The 17503-nt window shown below is 34.5% G+C and overlaps 1 protein-coding gene across 2 annotated transcripts in view; it reads left to right on the top strand.

Annotated features, from left to right (window-relative positions):
* Positions 1–17503, top strand: part of Pkcdelta (Protein kinase C delta) — a 309961-nt gene that overhangs the window by 102883 nt on the left and 189575 nt on the right. For both annotated transcript variants that reach the window (XM_069818485.1, XM_069818486.1), the window contains exon 3: positions 17254–17452. In XM_069818485.1, coding sequence (XP_069674586.1) covers positions 17254–17452 — 199 coding nt within the window. The remainder of the gene's footprint in view (positions 1–17253; positions 17453–17503) is intronic.

Here is a 17503-nt window from a genome sequence, read left to right as displayed (position 1 = left end):
TAAATCGGTGTCACGAGAACTAGACTACACTTTTATGCGTTTCACAGCAATCTATTATCCTTTATCTCATTGCGACTAGCATTCACGTTTATCTTTCATGTCTTTGAACTATGTATAAATCAAGAAAATATAACAGAATAACTTACTATGTACAGGAGCAGCAAGAGCAGGCATGGGCATAATATAGGTGAGGTATAGATGATCGAGTTCATTCCTTCCATAATATTTCGGACGTCGGTGCTGTGTTTACATCACGGGTAACTACATCAACTTGGCTTCTTTTCCGCTTAGGGATGTACAAAACTAATGCTGACTACCAGTACATTAAACACATCAAATCAAGTCAAATACATAATATAGGCATTCATATTATTATTATGTCTTAGCACATTATAAATATTCACTTATAAGTTCAAGATCGCGTATACTTATACTGTTTGGTCAGGATCAGTCTATCATAAATACTATTACTACATAAACGTAAAACAGTTACGAGATGATAGGCTGTTAGATGTGTACGCGTAATGCTTTTCATCGGGTTTAATTTAGCAAAAAAATTTTCGCAGACATACATCAAAGATTGCCAGCATCTTAGCTGCTAAATTACTTAAGTTAGAAGTCATGTCATTAGGTAATAATTCATACAATCCCTTGCTGATTTTACATGATATTTGAAAATGGATGTTGTTCTCTTTGACTCGCCCATATGTTTGAAATGCGATAAATTAATCGGACTGCATTTTCAACTCGTAGTGATTGTTGGTTGACTTTTCCGTTAACAAATTATTCTTGTAGATTCTTGAAAACTTTCTCACTATTTCAACTTGCACAACAATTAAAACGATTGGAAGCAGCATAAATGACATTGATTCGCACTTTGGCTGGCTACACTTTATTAGGCCATCAGACAAACGAAAGCTTACGAAATAAATCACACGGAATATGTATTAAATGTCTTTCCCGTGTTTAATTTTACCGTACCTGGTAAATTTTCAGAACTGGTTGGTGCTGGTCTTGGCGCCTTTTGTTTGTGTTTCCTGTGGGGATGTGTTTGTGTAATGTAATGTGGAATCAAAGAGTGTGTGTGTTTTGAAATTGAGTTGTGTGTTGAGAATTTCATTTGGATGTGTTTTTGTGTGTCTATATTTTTCGTATTGTTCTAGTGTGCTTAGTTCCTGGCTTTTTGGTTGAATATGTAGAATTTCCATGTCTGTGTTGTTGTCTCTATAAGTGTGGTTAGCATTTTTAATGTGTTCTGTATATGTGGAAGTGTTTTGTAATTTTGTTATGGCTGTGATGTGTTCTTTGTAACGTGTTTGAAGTAATCTGTCTGTCTGTCCTATGTAGAAGTTGTTGCAGGTGTTGCATTTGAGTTTATATATGCCTATGTGGTTGTATTTGTTTGATTGTTTGTTTGCGTGTTGAGATGGTTTTGTAGAATATTATTTATTCTGTATGCGATGTTGTAATTTAATTTCTTGAATGAGGTTGCAATCTTGTGTGTGTTTCTATTTTTGTTTGCAAATTGCAACCTCATTCAAGAAATCAAATTACAACATCGCATACAAAACAAATAATACTCTACAAAAGCATCTCAACACACAAACAAACAAATACAACCACCCAGCATATATAAACTCAAATGTAACACCTGCAACAACTTCTACATAGGACAGACAGATCATTTCAAACACGTTACAAAGAACACATCACAGCCATAACAAAACTACAAAACACTTCCACATATGCAGAACACATCACAAATGCTAACCACACCTACAGAGACATCAACACAGACATGGAAATTCTACATATTCAACCAAAAAGCCAGAAACTAAACATACTAGAAAAATACGAAATATATAGACATACAAAAACACATCCAAATGAAATTCTCAACACACAACTCAATTTCAGAACACACATAATCTTTGACTTCACATTACACTACACAGACACACCCCCACAAGAAATACAAACAAAAGGCGCCAAGACCAGCACCAACCAGTTCTGAAGATGGCTCATAACAGGCTGAAACATGTTAACAAAGGTACGATAAAATTTAACACGAGAAAGACATTTAATACATATTCCGTGTGATATAGTGTTAAAAGTTGTGTAATCAAGATGTATGTAGAAATAAATTAAATATGAACAAAACGAATCAGAAAATTCAACAGCACGGATCGAACTGGTATAAACACCTACTAAGGATGGAACCACGCAGTCTCCCGATACAACTTTTCAACTACACACCAACAGGAAAACGAGGTGTGAGTTGCCCGAAGAGACTATGGAGAGATCAATCGTGATGCCGGAACGGGTCATCAGGCCCAAGTCGTGTAGAATATGATGATTTATTTACAGATTGTCACCATAGTTGCTTAGCCATTACGCAGACAAAATGTAAAGAGAAGGATGGAGTGCAACATGACATTCAGGTGACCCCAAGAAGGATTATTCAGTCAGTACTACATGCAGGTGAGATCGGTTGATTTGGCAACAACTGAGGATGGGTAACGCATGATTCAATTGGTTATTTAAAGTGCTGTATCAGCTGCAGGTTTATATCATGATCATGGAATTGGTGATAGTGAGATGGCATTTTGGCGAGGTGAGACCGTTAAATTCACTATGATATTCGCCTCACAGTTGGAAAAAATCTCGGCAAACGAAATTGTTAAAATATTCTGGATTAAAATATCCAATTCATAAAAAAAAGCTATGCAACACACTAGTTAAATCATACAAAGGTAAAATTACAAAGTGAAGATGCAATAACAGAACACATCTCTCAGTTTAGTTGCTTGGGAGATTTTGTATCATTTTCCAGAAATAAAGATGCTGTGAAATTATCGAAATCTATGAAAAAGTTATAATTTCTGCATTCATGTAATTCATGCCTAAGATATCCTGAATAAATTCTCTTATACTCTGCATTTTATTCATCATGTGTAATTCTTAGTCTGATTTTCTGTAAGATATTGTTTTAAGATCTTGCAAGGTTTCACACATATTGTTTTTAAAATATCCCTCTTACTTAAGAATCACAGAAGTTTAAGATCGCAGATCATTAAGGATTATTATTCGGACTTATGCATGAAATGAATTGCTATGTATATTCTGTTCAATACACCCATAGGATTTTCCACATTAAAGAATGGTCCACGAATGCCCTTGTCATAAAAAAATTGTCCTGCAATTGTTTCGGCACTAACTTCTTGCAAATGCAATGAAACTTCCTTATCATCAGACCTTTCTTTAGTCAAAACGTTCTTCTTCTTCTTCTTCTTCTTCTTCTTCTTCTTTTCTACTTCATACTTTCTCCTCATTTTGGAACATTTTTACTGATGTCTCAATTATGTTCTTGTGAAACACGTTAACTCCAGGGAAATTTTTTATGGATATAATAATAATAATAATAATAATAATATAAAATGTAATGCAATATCAATATAATGTAGTGCAGTGTAATATAGTATAGTGTAGTGTAGTATAGTATAGTATCATATAGTATAGTATAGTATAGTATAGTATAGTGTAATATAACAGTAGCATATCCCTAATTGAGGTTCTGGCTGATATGTACATCTATTATCAGGCAGTACATCTCACTTGACGATATGTGTCAGAGGAAGATATGTGTCTGAAATCTGATTAGTGTAATATATAACTAGTCGGCGATGTATGCAATGGAGGGCGAAAGGAAATGGCCACCCTACCCCATTATCTCCTGGCCTAGTTGCCTAATAAGTGGTGCCTTATTATCACTTGTGAGGTTCAGACTAGTCTTATGGCAGTTGACTAAACAACAACAATATATTTATATTGTAATACTAGCCATACCCGTGCGCTTCGCTGCACTTTTTGGAAACAAATATTGACTTAAATCTAATACAGTTTTGTAATTACTTAGTGAATAATAGATTTTTGTATGTTGTAAGTCGTTTGCTCTTGAATAATGTGAAAGTTGTATCTAAAACTATGAAGTTAACTGTTATTATCATGCAATACTTTCTGGAGTCATTCAGTCAATTCTACTTTTAAGATTAATACTATATTAGACTTAATAGACAATTAGTCAGCGTCTGAAAAGAAATATACTTGTTAGAACTGAAGACTCGTACTCTCAGCAGGAAGAAGATTTCCAATTAAATGATAAGCCTATGCTTGAACTTCAGCCTAAATGATGGCGTACAATTGACTTTATGTATTTCTTTTGCACCAAATGATGCCACTTGGAATAAGCTGTTGTACTGTTTTATATTATTTAAAAAGTGTGTTAATAACGGATATAGGGTAAACATTTTTAATTTCGTGATAATTTCATGAAAATTAATTTAAAATGCAAATGTGTAAATATATCCTTATTCCGATTTTTTTCATCTAAAAGACGATAATTTGCTGTACAAACCTGGATACATAAAAGATTGGACACGTTCTTGAACAAGTGCCAAAAACCACTTTTATAACTTAAGCTAAAAGATTGGTTATTTCGTGATAACCTTTATAATTTCGTGATAACCTTTGTAATTTCGTGATATTACATTGATAATTTCGTGAGAGTTAGAAGAATTGTGGAAAAATTCATTAAAATCAAATGAAATTCTCATTTATTGTTACAAGACTTCAAACATAGTAATTCCGTCTAATATACATAGCAAGAAAACATAGAAATACATATCAACACATAATAAGAATGAAATCAAAGTAAAAATTGAAATTGAAAAGGGATCTTCTTTGCCCTGAAAGGGTGACCACTTTTATTACGGACTTTACTATAGCCTATATTACTAGGGTAACTCCAAAAGTAATGCATAACATTTGTTTAAAAATTATATTTTTATCCTACAGCTTTGATATTTTCACAGAATGTAGATACATCCTTCAGGAACAAAATGTCACTTTTCCATATAATCCCCGTCCCTTTCAACTACCTTACGTAACCTAGGAACGAGGGCCTGTAGACCAGCACGGTAAAAGTCTGGATCAACACGTCTGAGCCACTCTTTAGCAGCGTGCACAAGGGAGTCATCTTCTAACCTCGTTCCGCGAAAGGATCCTTCAGTTTACCAAAGAGATGGTAATCGCACGGTTCCATTTCAGGACTGTAAGGCTGTTTCAGTGTTGTCTATCCGAATTTTCTGATCTGGTCTGTGGTCTTGTAACTGATATATTATGGCTGTGCGTTGTTGTGTAATAGCAGAACATCCTGCTTCTCCCGATGTCGTCGAACACGACTCAGTCGAGCTTGAAGTTTCTTGAGAGTTGCCACATATGCGTCAGAATTAATGGTGGTTCCGTGTGGCATGATGTCCACAAGCAAGAGTCCTTCTGAATCGAAAAATACAGTAGCCATAACTTTTCCTGCCGAAGGTGCACTTTTGAATTTCTATTTCTTTGGTGAATTTGCATGATGCCACTCCATTGTCTGCCTCTGTCTCCGGTCCAAAATGGTGGAGCCATGTTTCATCTTCTGTCACAATTCTTGCAAGTAAGTCATCTAGCACTTATCATTGGCACTTAGCATGATAACAAATCAAACAGACGCTACACTGAACCCATTGCGTCCTCCTTTTATTCTTTGTTATCACATCTTGTCTTCAGATTTCTAAAATTCGTATTGTAATAAAATTTTAAAAATAGTATAAAATGTAACGCTTAATGCTCAACAAAATTTCGCTCCAAACAGGTAAGATTTCTATTAGTAAAGCTAAGTCTATATGGCGACTACAGCTGTATCTAAAATTCCAAAAACATTTCCTAAAATTTCATTAAGATACAATAAATCATTGTATCAAATATCATTTGCTTACCTTTAGTAATAAGTCTGTAATGTAATTACAAACATCCACAAAATTTATACGCCTGAGAAATCGACGCTAACTTGCTCTCTCCAAACATAAAAGCTCACTTAAGCAGCTAAATAGTCACACAAAGCGTAGCTGTATGTTTCTGGAAACCGGACAACATATTATGCAATCCCTTGGCGGAAATTTGAATCTCGGAACACCATTGGTTAGTTCACGAAAGAGCAAAGAAAAAGTATTACGAAATAACCAGTGCCACGAAATTACCAATGTTTACCCTACTACGATAAGTAAGGTTTTAATTGGTTCCGGGAGCTCTTGAATCTCAGGAGAAACAACTTTTACAATAGCGTAAATAATCGTTTGCCACGTTACACCATTTTTGCATTGCATTTATTGCATAGTTTGTTGATTTTACTCATTTTAACACAATTCAAATGTGCATAGTTAATATTTGGATTGTAAAATAATGGAATGCTAAGCTAACGTACTTATTACTGCATACTAAATCATTACACTTTCGTTGTTCGTTAATTTTCTAAGATGAAAATGAATATGGTATGTGCATAAATATTATTTTAAGAAACACAGGAAACGAATATGGGTAAATTATGAGCGCAGGAACACTGTTTCGTGACACAACTCAGCTCCAGCGAGCTCATCGTCTCCTATCTCTTCAAAATGTACATTTTCATCATGTACGAAAACTAAATGAAGAACAGAACCTGTCACTTCGCAAATTAAATATTTAAAAAGACATTGTTCCATCTAAAATTAACGGAAGAAAGCTGCGAGAGATATTGTGAACTCGATTTTCCAGTCTTGGTGTCTCTTATCGCATAAGGGAAAGGGAGTATCATTATATTACGCAGACTGTCCTAATTCTAATTCCTGAATGTCTACAAAATCACCATTATCTTCATCGGAATACATAAATGCATTGAAGATGTCGTGCAACCTAACCGCAGTAACGTCGGTGCCTGGTCGAACTTTCAGCATATACCGTTGTCGCCAAATCGGCTGCAACGAGTCAGAAACCCTTGGACATGTGCTGGGGTTCTGCCGAAGCACCGAACTGCTGCGAAGCAATCACCACCATCGAGTCAGAGCATCTATAGTTCAAATCCTACAACAACTTGGATGGGAATTGCATGACGAAGTTCATTGTCTTTCTCTAGAAGATTCCAATCGGAGAGCTGACATCATAGCACTTAAAAGGAATGAAAATATAGCATTGGTTTTAGATCCCACCATTCGCCTCGAAAGGAACACCACTCAGGCGGAGGAAGTAAATGTTGAGAAACAGGCTATCTACGAACCTGCCTGCCATTCCTGTCAGAAAAATATAAAATTCAAATTAACCAATGGATTGTGAGAGGCCTTCTGTTTGGAGCTAGAGGCACCCTACCAAAATCCACTGGTGATGTCCTTAAAAGTCTAAAAATTAATTTATTTGAAATTCAAGAAATTCTATTTAAAATTCTTAGAGATTCTCTCTATTATCAGGCAGTATATCTCACTTGACGATATGTGTCAGAGGAAGAACAATTGTTTGTATGCATCTGAAGTCTGATTAATGTAACATGTAGCTAATCGGCGATGTATTTAATGGAGGGGGCCATCCTACCTCTTTATCTCCTGGCCTAGTTGCCTCATAAGTGGTGCTTTTTGGTATCACTTGTGACCTGTCTTCGGACAAATGACTAAACAACAACTCTCCAAATAATAATTTTCCACATGTATGTTAAGTCAAATTAATTTTTCTTTCACTTCTTGTTAATAGGCCTAACACTGTGTTAATTTTAATCTTAATCTTCAACTATGTTTGCATTCTGGATCCTTGTGTTCACCCTCAGTGGAGGGTAGACGATTTTTTCAAATCTTTCTCTCTCTGATCGTTTCATATTTTCTATGCATTTTGCAGTAATTGGTTATTTTGTTTAAATATGAATCTACAATAGGTATAAAAATGGTCTTATTCGTAGGCTAATTCTGTACAGAGCAACATAGGGCCTCTATGAAATAAACACCAAATCATAAGTTTCATTAGACAGTCACTTGTGTAGCCTATTACGTGGAAACGAAACTTGAACGACAGCAAGAAAAATGAAATTACACTATAAAAAGAGACTTTTAATACCTAACTTTATTTTGAGTTACAAGAAATAGAGAATATAAAATGACGATATGTGGAATCAATGGGTATTTTGTAGTATAGTATTTACTTGAAATGTTACAAAAACAGTTAAAAAAAGATAATGGCTAGGAATGTAAAGTGATTTTCGAAATTTATTTTTAATTCTATACCAAACGGAAGAAGACCTAAGTTTTGGTAGGCCAATCTTGAGAAAATGAAGGTACAACAAACTTCCAAGTATAATGCTTGAAAAAGAAGAAGCATATTATTAATTGTTTTTGGTTCGCAGTTCTTTTGCATTTCATCTTATCTGCTCTTATTCTTCTTTCATCTCTTTCTTTGATTGTTCAGTTTCTGCTGAGATAGGTCTAGTAACATTTTTGAGAAACTAGTTTCCTCATTTGTATCATTTGTAGACTTGGACAAAAGTCAATGTGTAATATTTGTATTCCTACATAAATGAAGTTTTTGAATTTCTTTATAATGTAAACATATAGGCCTAGTCTGCTGTCAAAAAATCTTAAAGTTAGAATTTATAAAACAGTTATATTACCGGTTGTTCTGTATGGTTGTGAAACTTGGACTATCACTTTGAGCGAGGAACAGAGATTAAGGGTGTTTGAGAATAAGGTTCTTAGGAAAATATTTGGGGCTAAGAGGGATGAAATTACAGGAGATTTGAGAAAGTTACACAACGCAGAACTGCACGCATTGTATTCTTCACCTGACATAATTAGGAACATTAAATTCAAATGTTTGAGATGGGCAGGGCATGTAGCACGTATGGGCGAATCAAGAAATGAATATAGAGTGTTAGTTGGGAGGCCGGAGGGAATAAGACCTTTTGGGGAGGCTGAGACGTAGATGGGAGATAATATTAAAATGGATTTGAGGTAGGTGGGATATGATGGTAGGGACTGGATTAATCTTGCTCAGGATAGGGACCGATGGCGGGCTTATGTGAGGGCAGCAATGAACCTCCGGGTTCCTTAAAAGCCGTAAGTAAGTAAGTAACTAATGTATACATATTAATAAATGAGATTATATCATTATAAATTTCATTTATTACATATCCTAATGAGTGAGAAATAAAATATGAAAAGTGGTCCAATTTAGGCAACCTTCCCCTAATAACATTTTTGGGTAACCATAATTATTAACAATTTTATTATAGTTTTTTTATGACTTCTTTATTTAAATGTAGGCCTAGACTATTATTATTTTACTTTTGAGTTGAAAATTGTTTTTAACGATGTTAATTTTTTCCTTTAGTGAAAATTTATTTACCGTTTGCTTTTGAGTTAGACTAAATAATTAGCCTATATAAATAATAAGAGAGAATATTTATGTAGGCCTAAAGTAATGAGAGTATTGCAATATTGGTGCTATTCTGTTGAAAACTGATTTTATATACTTGAACAGTTGTGGGATATAGGTAGGTTGATAGTTAAGAAACACTGATTCTTTTTTTTCTTTTTTTTTTCGTTCTTGTTGGACATCCCTATAGCCGAGTTCCTTAGCACGTTAGTCACTTGAGCTTCCTTATTGGAAGACTCCTCGGCTCTAGGAATTACCATTACAAGTCTATGAGTCATTCTTGTCATTACGTTTCAGAGTCTTTTTGGTTTTCTTCTTCATTCTTGAAACTCTAAAGTGTCAGCTAGGCCGCTTCACTGTCTGCCAGCCACACTTTTACAGCTTTAGTGTAATACTGGCCTATGTACCAGTTTTACAGTTTGAAGAGTATTCGTATCGAAGACAAGAATTCGGACTTTAGAAACCACGTTACTCCTGTGGGAAAGTCCATTAAATATTACAGCCCAGTGTAAATTGATGGCCTTTTCTTTTGAGACTGGTAGTAGGAAAGGAAAAGGGAGCACTTGAATGAATTTATACGCAGGACGTGTGCCAGTCATGGTTAAATGTGCTGGATGCACTTAGCTTGGCTGTGATGTTGTGATGATGTTATTCCATTCTCAAAAGTTTAAAAATATTTTCGTCGTCTCGTCGGCCATTTTGTCGTCTTACTCTTTCTAGACGCGGATTTAGTAATGGACGCATGAGTTTCGGAATTCATTCGCTAGATGGTACCAGCGTGATGAAACTAAGAAAAGCTGGGCATATGATCTTTGTTTAGCTGTTCATGGTAGATGGCAGTACAATGTATCTTCTTTGAAGTGGGAATTGTTTCGCCTCATAGATGGTGCAAGACTAACAGTTCCAGAAATTAATGAATAGTCGATGACATTTGCTCAAGAAATTGTTTGCCGAAGATTTACGTCAACAAAGCGGCTCACAGAGTAATAAATTATCTAAATAAAGTAAATAAGACAGTACATTTTAATCGGTTATTTAATACTTTGTATCAACTGCGTCGTTATCTGTGTTGAAAAATCTGTTTTCGTGAGTATATCATACAATGTAGAGACGATGTCTCAGGAGTCACGTTACGAACTGTTAGGACTTGGAAGAGCGATAAAAAAGTAGTTGAGTACAGAACTCAGTTCCTTTATTGTGTGTTAAAACGCGTAATATTGGGCATTGATAAAGCAGGAAGCTAGACAAACCCTCTTCCATCCGCGTATATTGGGTTGCCTAAGGCAATGAAAAATTACTACTGATTACTACTGACAAGGGAACCGTCCCAACTGGGCCGCGGCTATTTGAATAAAAAAATTATACAAGCTAATTTTTGTATGATAAACAACGTGGTAATAGTCGCTTATGTCGCTTTTTTGTTATTAACGATATATAAAAACTTTAGACAAGGAGGTAGATATGCTACATGGCTAAATGCAAGCAAAACAACAAGCGGCAAGTTCTAAATCTATACCAGTGATGTCAAAGAAAGAGCGCATGAACGACGTTCGATTCCTTCGCGTGCTTACGTGCTGGAGTGGAATTCCGTAAACACAGAAACGAGCAAGACACAGGGGCGGACAGAGTGAAAATGATCTGGTGCCCAGATGTAATAATTCCTTACACCTTTGTTTATACATTTATATTAAATGCTGTTATCTGATAGCTGAATAATTTATATATGCTTTACAATAGTCAGCCAAGATTAGTTTTGTAGACTATTATAGCCGAGTACTGTTTTAGTAACTTAAAACTAACATAACAGATAGAAGGATTTCTGAATATTCTTGGTTATTACAATTACTATCTTCAGTAATAGCGAAAATAGGGAAAATGAACATTGCAAAATGAAGTTTAATCAGAATAGTCAGCCAAGGTTAGTTTTGTAGACTATTATAGCCGACAGCCATATGAACTTGGAATTTTAATCTGTTTGTTTTTATTGACCATTGTCTATAATTACGCTGATGTGATTCTGACAAATAAACATGATTGATTGATTGATTGATTGATTGATTGAATACTGCTTTACAAATAACATAACATATATTATAATGATTTCTGAACATTCTTGGTTATTAAAATTACTACTGTATCTTCTTTAACGGCGAAAATAAGGAAAATTAACATTTCAAAATGAAATTTCACCAGAACCATTTCTACGATTTCTGTTCGATACCAGCCTTGTAATATTTGGAACTATGTTATTTGAAGTAGCAAGTCGAACCGTAGCACTCATACTGTCATCAAATAATTTGGCCCTTAGTCTTGACTTTGTTAGCTTCATAAATTAAAAAAATTGTTCACATACATATGAGCTATCGAAAATTGTTATAATTTGAATTGCAAATTTACGGACCATAGGATTCAGTTCAGGGCTCAAACGTTTGTAAAAGGTAAGGAGGTCCTGATTATTATATGCATGTTTTAACAACGTTGTATTCCCAATATCAATTATTTCTAGCTGCAATCTAGTGGTACAGTTTCTATGTTTGCAGCAAGAGGTCGATAGAAAATTTCTAATTTATTTCGCTGGGTGCATGATTAATGCCAATTGTACAATGTACAACCCTCACTGAAGCACGTATTCGTAGCTGGCGCGCTCTGCGTGCTCCAGTGGCGCAAGCGTTCTCGTAGCGCATATACGCTCTGATTGACATCCCTGATCTATAATCTTCATCCTTATGTAATTTAATACCTTCATACAAATGTAACATATTACATTCTAAACATATCAATTTAAGTTTTAAACTACTCTTACTTTATCGATGGTAGTGTGGATTAAAAAAGAAGTGGTTCGGACAAAGGGGCATTGAAAAGTACAAATATTTAACAAATTCTGCCTCTTCACAATCTTCCATTTCACAATCGCTGCTGTTAACTTCAAGTAGAGTGTGAAGAATATTTCGAAAATCAATGTCCAGTTTGTTCCACCACGCGTATACAACAAGTCTTGTACGAACATGTCCGTAGTACAGGGAAACAAACCTGATGATAAACAACAGAATGTAATTTTATTATGAAGACTCTATCATGCAAATTTTCTGTACTATTTTCAATTATAATTTTGTGGCTGAAATAGTTTTCTATTCTCCAAATTACAATTTTATACTGCCGGAAAAAAAATATACGTCAAGTGGCTGCACAAACCTTGTGGACTTTAGGGAAAGTATTTGCGTCTTAATTGTTTTATTATTTAAAAGCACCTTTATTCAGCGTCATTAAACATGTTTTTATCAGTTTGGTCACTCCATGAATCTAGTAGAAGTAGTATATGATCCTTAACACCAGGAATGAACAGACCCATTAGCCATCTTTTCACATGGTTTTTCGTGAGTTTTCCTGAATTGGTAGCATCAACCACAGATTAAATAGAGCTTTCCTTTCAATAGTTTGTTTAACTTTGGGCCCAATCTCTCTTCTCGGTTATTATAATTTATAATGCGCGTATCTCTCAAGTAGTTAATGGCTCTCAGATAGAGTAATGGGCTGTACGAATATTTCGTCTGCCTGTGAGGGTAAGATCCCCGGTTCTTGTTTTTGTATCCTTTAATGTCGAACTCCGATAGCAGGTGATTCTAGAAGATTCTAGTAATACTACTTAAAAACTGAAATATGTAATCGATGAAACATCTTAAGAATCAGAATGTTCCACATCAGTAGCTATAAAAGCTTGAATCTTGCCTTCGGTAATCATTCATGGTTCGACTCTAACTCGTGACAGCAAAAGTGAATGATAGCGACAGAAGAATTGAATGTAAGATATTCCAGTAAGCCATAGGCCTATACGTTGACATGGTCCAGCTCCATGCGGGTTGTCACTGATCTTGTATGTCGTAGACTATTTGGTATATTATAGGTAGTTCGAATCCAACGTTTTTCATGGTCTAACCAGATTGTGATATTTTCATAATAGTGTCGTTAGAAGTGACGTACTCAAAATATCGTAAAATAGATAAATTGTGTTAAAACTCTACGCTGTCTGTTCTTAACAGGTTTCTTTCATTATGTACGTTATTTATTCCGAATGAAACCAAACAAATTAATTTGAGGAATCTGAGAAAACATACGTATTAAGAAATAATATGAGAGCAAATCGAAAGAAAATAAGTAATTAACATAACAGATTGACTGCGCATGTTTAATATAAAATTATCACACGAAAACTAAAAGTCTTAACTTTCACGTGACGTTGTCAGTGGACGTTACACACATTCCTGATTCCGCCTGCGAAACCATTACATACCTCTGAACTGATATTTGGGCTGTCTAAACAAAAATGAATGACTTATCAGATACCTTGTACCTACGTAAAAGTTCCGCTTTCAGTTTTTTATTCGACGTTTCCACTTTTGAGCAGTTGTTCTTTTCTCTCGATAGAGGGAAGCACATTCAATCAGTTGCGATACTTCCCAGGCAGATGGCCGGCCTGTCGCGGAAGGTGAGAATGACTTATTATCAAATGTTGTATTATGTAATTAGGTCTCCTCTATGTTATGAAGGGTAATAGATTTTGGCCCTTGTAGTGGTACCGTCTCATGTCTGGAAAGAATTGGGAAACCACGAAAAACCCAAGTCGGGATAGCCGGTCCCTAGAATCAAACCTCGAAACTTACTGAATACAAGGCAGACGTGTTAACCACTATATACCATATTTGTTGCTACATATTTACTGTCTCCAAGGAGATACCATAATATTTTCTAAGTAGGACTTAAGGCATGTGATCATTTTATCAATCATACTGCCTTGAAGTGTTATTAATGGAGTGATATTTGAAGAATTGAGGCTAACACATGTTCAGTGCTTCTTCCAACTCCTAAAATACATTGAAGCACGATAAATGGATATCTATATTGCACAACAATATCTTGTCTTAATTTTATTATATCAAGTTTATTTAACCTCTTTAATAGTTAGTCCTATAAATAAGGGTCATTTTATAGTGACCAAATATTATTTGAATATAGTAGTTATAATATTTTCCAAGATAGCGTCCTTAAGTTCTTTGCTAATAATATTCGGTGTAAAATGTATGCCTTATTCATGCTAATTTAACTTTATAAATATAATAATCCGTGGCGCTACAGCCTGTGAAGGGCCTAGACCGACCAGCCGGCTCTTGGCCTCACGCAATTTAACTTTACCTGTGTCAAATGTAATATTCCTAGCGTTAACTATATTTAAATTTGAGACTATTATCCTGCAAATGTCAAAGTGGTGCAGTCTTATGAGATTTAATAATGATCTTAGAAATTTCATTTATTCTATTCTATTTCTAATGTATGTATTAATTTTCTTTAGAATTCATACTTTAAATGATATTGTGCAGTGTTACGTTACCGTACATATTTTCACGTGTTAACCAAAACCATGTGTGATTATTTGAATCGTTTATGCTACGTACTTTCTTATACTTTACTTGTCGAATGATGTAAGATTTTATAAGTAATAAATGCTCAGAAATTTGATTGCTATATTTTAAATTATTTATACTTTAACCCTTTGTACCATTTTATAGATTTTGTATTAATGTCGATATATTGAATAAGCACTCTTTGCGGAGTAGAATACCTAAACTGGACCATTTTACGTTTAGTGACTAAACAGGAATATCATTAACAAAAGAAACGTACAACATTACGAGGTTGTTCATTCGTAGAGGGAAGAGCTTTTGTAATTACCAAATTCTGTGCGACACATACTCCTCTTGCATATCTATTTCTCTTCATCCAACATTGAGACTTTTAAGTAATTTCAGGCATTAAATTTGTACAGAACATGTCAGGCAGATTCCTGTACTGGGTGCAGGAACAATGCAAAACTGAAATGGTGTACATATTTCATGCACATGGAACCGATTCTCAGCCTAAGTGGTACCATAACACGTGAGGGTGGGATAAGAGCGAGTTGTTGCATTGGTGAAAACAAAGTGAAATAAATCGCGTATTTAATACGTAACTTTAATAGTTTAAACAATGAATTGTGAAAATTTTTCTTTAATTTTAAATATTTCAATTGGATCTAGAAATGTCAGTATACCTATAAATAAATAAAGTAAGTGAATGCTCCTTTGAAAAAGAAGTTAAAATAAAACAAATATTTTTCTAGAAGAAAGACATCTAATAATGCATAACCTATTCATGGTATACGGTAGAATTAAATAAACTTACCTCTGTCGCAAGTTTACCATCACGAATAATATTCAGAACGGATTCACGACCCATTCCTACGACATCTTCATATTGACTAATATGGTACCTTTTATAATAGAGCTCTAAATGTAATTTTCTAACATTTTTAATAATTTTTTGCACAAACTGAACACCCATGTTTCATTTTCTACCTCCGAATATAATCTCCTTTCTACAGAGGTTTCAATTGAGACTAATCGCAGTTTAAAATCAATAAAAGTTCTGTTTATAAGGTATACAACATTGATCGACTATGTATGTATTTTAGTTCGCTTTTTAAATGCTGCAATAGATGTTTAGATTATTGACTTCAGCGAAACAAGGAGGCAATTTTCAGAACAGTAGACACGAGTGAAAGCACCCTATGTACGCAGTGCAATGCATAGGAATGCCCATATCTGGTTCAAAAGCTTATAGTCTACCACATTTTAAGGAGGTATTAACATATAATGTTGTGAAAACCATACATTCTTGAAAAATTTTCTAGCATCTATGATTTTTATATCTTCACAAAAATTGGTATGCATGTTTATTATGGTCCTTCCTTTTAAGATACTTCGTCAAAATATATTTTTTCAATGTCTACTGCCAGCAGATTGTTCATAAATTGTTATAAATAATTTAACACATTGTTAGAAGAAATGTATATGCTCTCAAAAACTTGTGAATATATTGTTCTGAATTTTACTGTACTGCACATACCAAGAGTGTTAAGAAACTGAATCAATTAATTTTCTGATTAAATCCCATACCGAAATTAAATAAAAATTTAATTAATGAGGTAATTTTATCAGTATAGTTGCATAATAATTATTAATATATTTCTTAATATCACATTTCCAATTGATTTACATAGATTGCTATTACGTTCATAAAATGAAGCTAAAAAAATCATGTAAATAAGTTGAATAGTTTCAGACAAAAGGTACATCGAAATTGTAAAATGAAGTTTGCAGGGAATTATTATTGTTGTTATACCTGAGCTGCCTTATGGTACTTTAATATTCTGCTCCCTAATCAGCTTTGTTATGCCTTTCTTCGTCATCTTTGCTCCTAGCGGCCCTCCTTTTCTTTCTTCTTGGGCACTGCCTTTCTCACTGAAGTCTGCCTGCTGAATTCTCGCGTATAAAATTAATTTTTATACGCGATGTAAATTATGTTTAACGTACGTAAAATATGTATCATGTAATTTACGCGGCCAACCCTGCCGACGATACATTTCTTGTTATCCAGTGTATTCCCAGAGTTTATTAACTTCTTCACTAATCTGCTTATTGTAGACCTACTCGGTGATTCTCTGCATTCGAATCTCGTTCTGATTTTACACTGAACATGATAAAATCGTTTCACAAGATACATATGCTGTAGTAAAGTGTACACCATATTTGTCATTGTTACATTGTTACATCATGATTACCCTTTTCCCAAGTTTATTAATCAGATACACACAAAACTTTTAGAGTTATTATGTAGTTTTAAAATAAAATTCAATAAAACTGGAGCGTATTTTATTTAGAGTACTAAGTGTAGAAAATATTTCTAAATGGAAACTAATCATTTTTATTTTATTTCCTTCCGAGGATGATATGGAAAGTGCCTGAAGCATTATTCCGGTGACATTCCTTTCGACTGTGAATAGGTCAGATATAGATAAGTGTGAGATTTAAAGCTCAAATTTTAATTTTATAATTCTAATTACACAATAAAAACATAAGAATTTCCTAAGGATTTACTCTTTTCTTTTGTTTCTTACAGCAACATCGCTAGTGCCTCCTGGTCCGTTGGGTTTGGGTCCGATTGATGATGATTTTGGAGGACCAAGGCGCGGTCGGGCGATCACCAGGCGGAGAGGGGCCATCAAACATCACAAAGTACACGAAGTTAAAGGTCACCGCTTTGTCGCCAAGTTTTTCCGACAACCCACCTTTTGTGCATTCTGTAAAGATTTCCTATGGTAAGTTCCTGACATTTTTGTTCAAACAAATAAGATCAGATCTATATTTTA

This window comes from Periplaneta americana, chromosome 2, assembly GCF_040183065.1.
Source record: "Periplaneta americana isolate PAMFEO1 chromosome 2, P.americana_PAMFEO1_priV1, whole genome shotgun sequence".
Classification (NCBI taxonomy): Eukaryota; Metazoa; Arthropoda; class Insecta; order Blattodea; family Blattidae; genus Periplaneta; species Periplaneta americana.
This window is presented reverse-complemented; position numbering and strand designations above follow the sequence as displayed.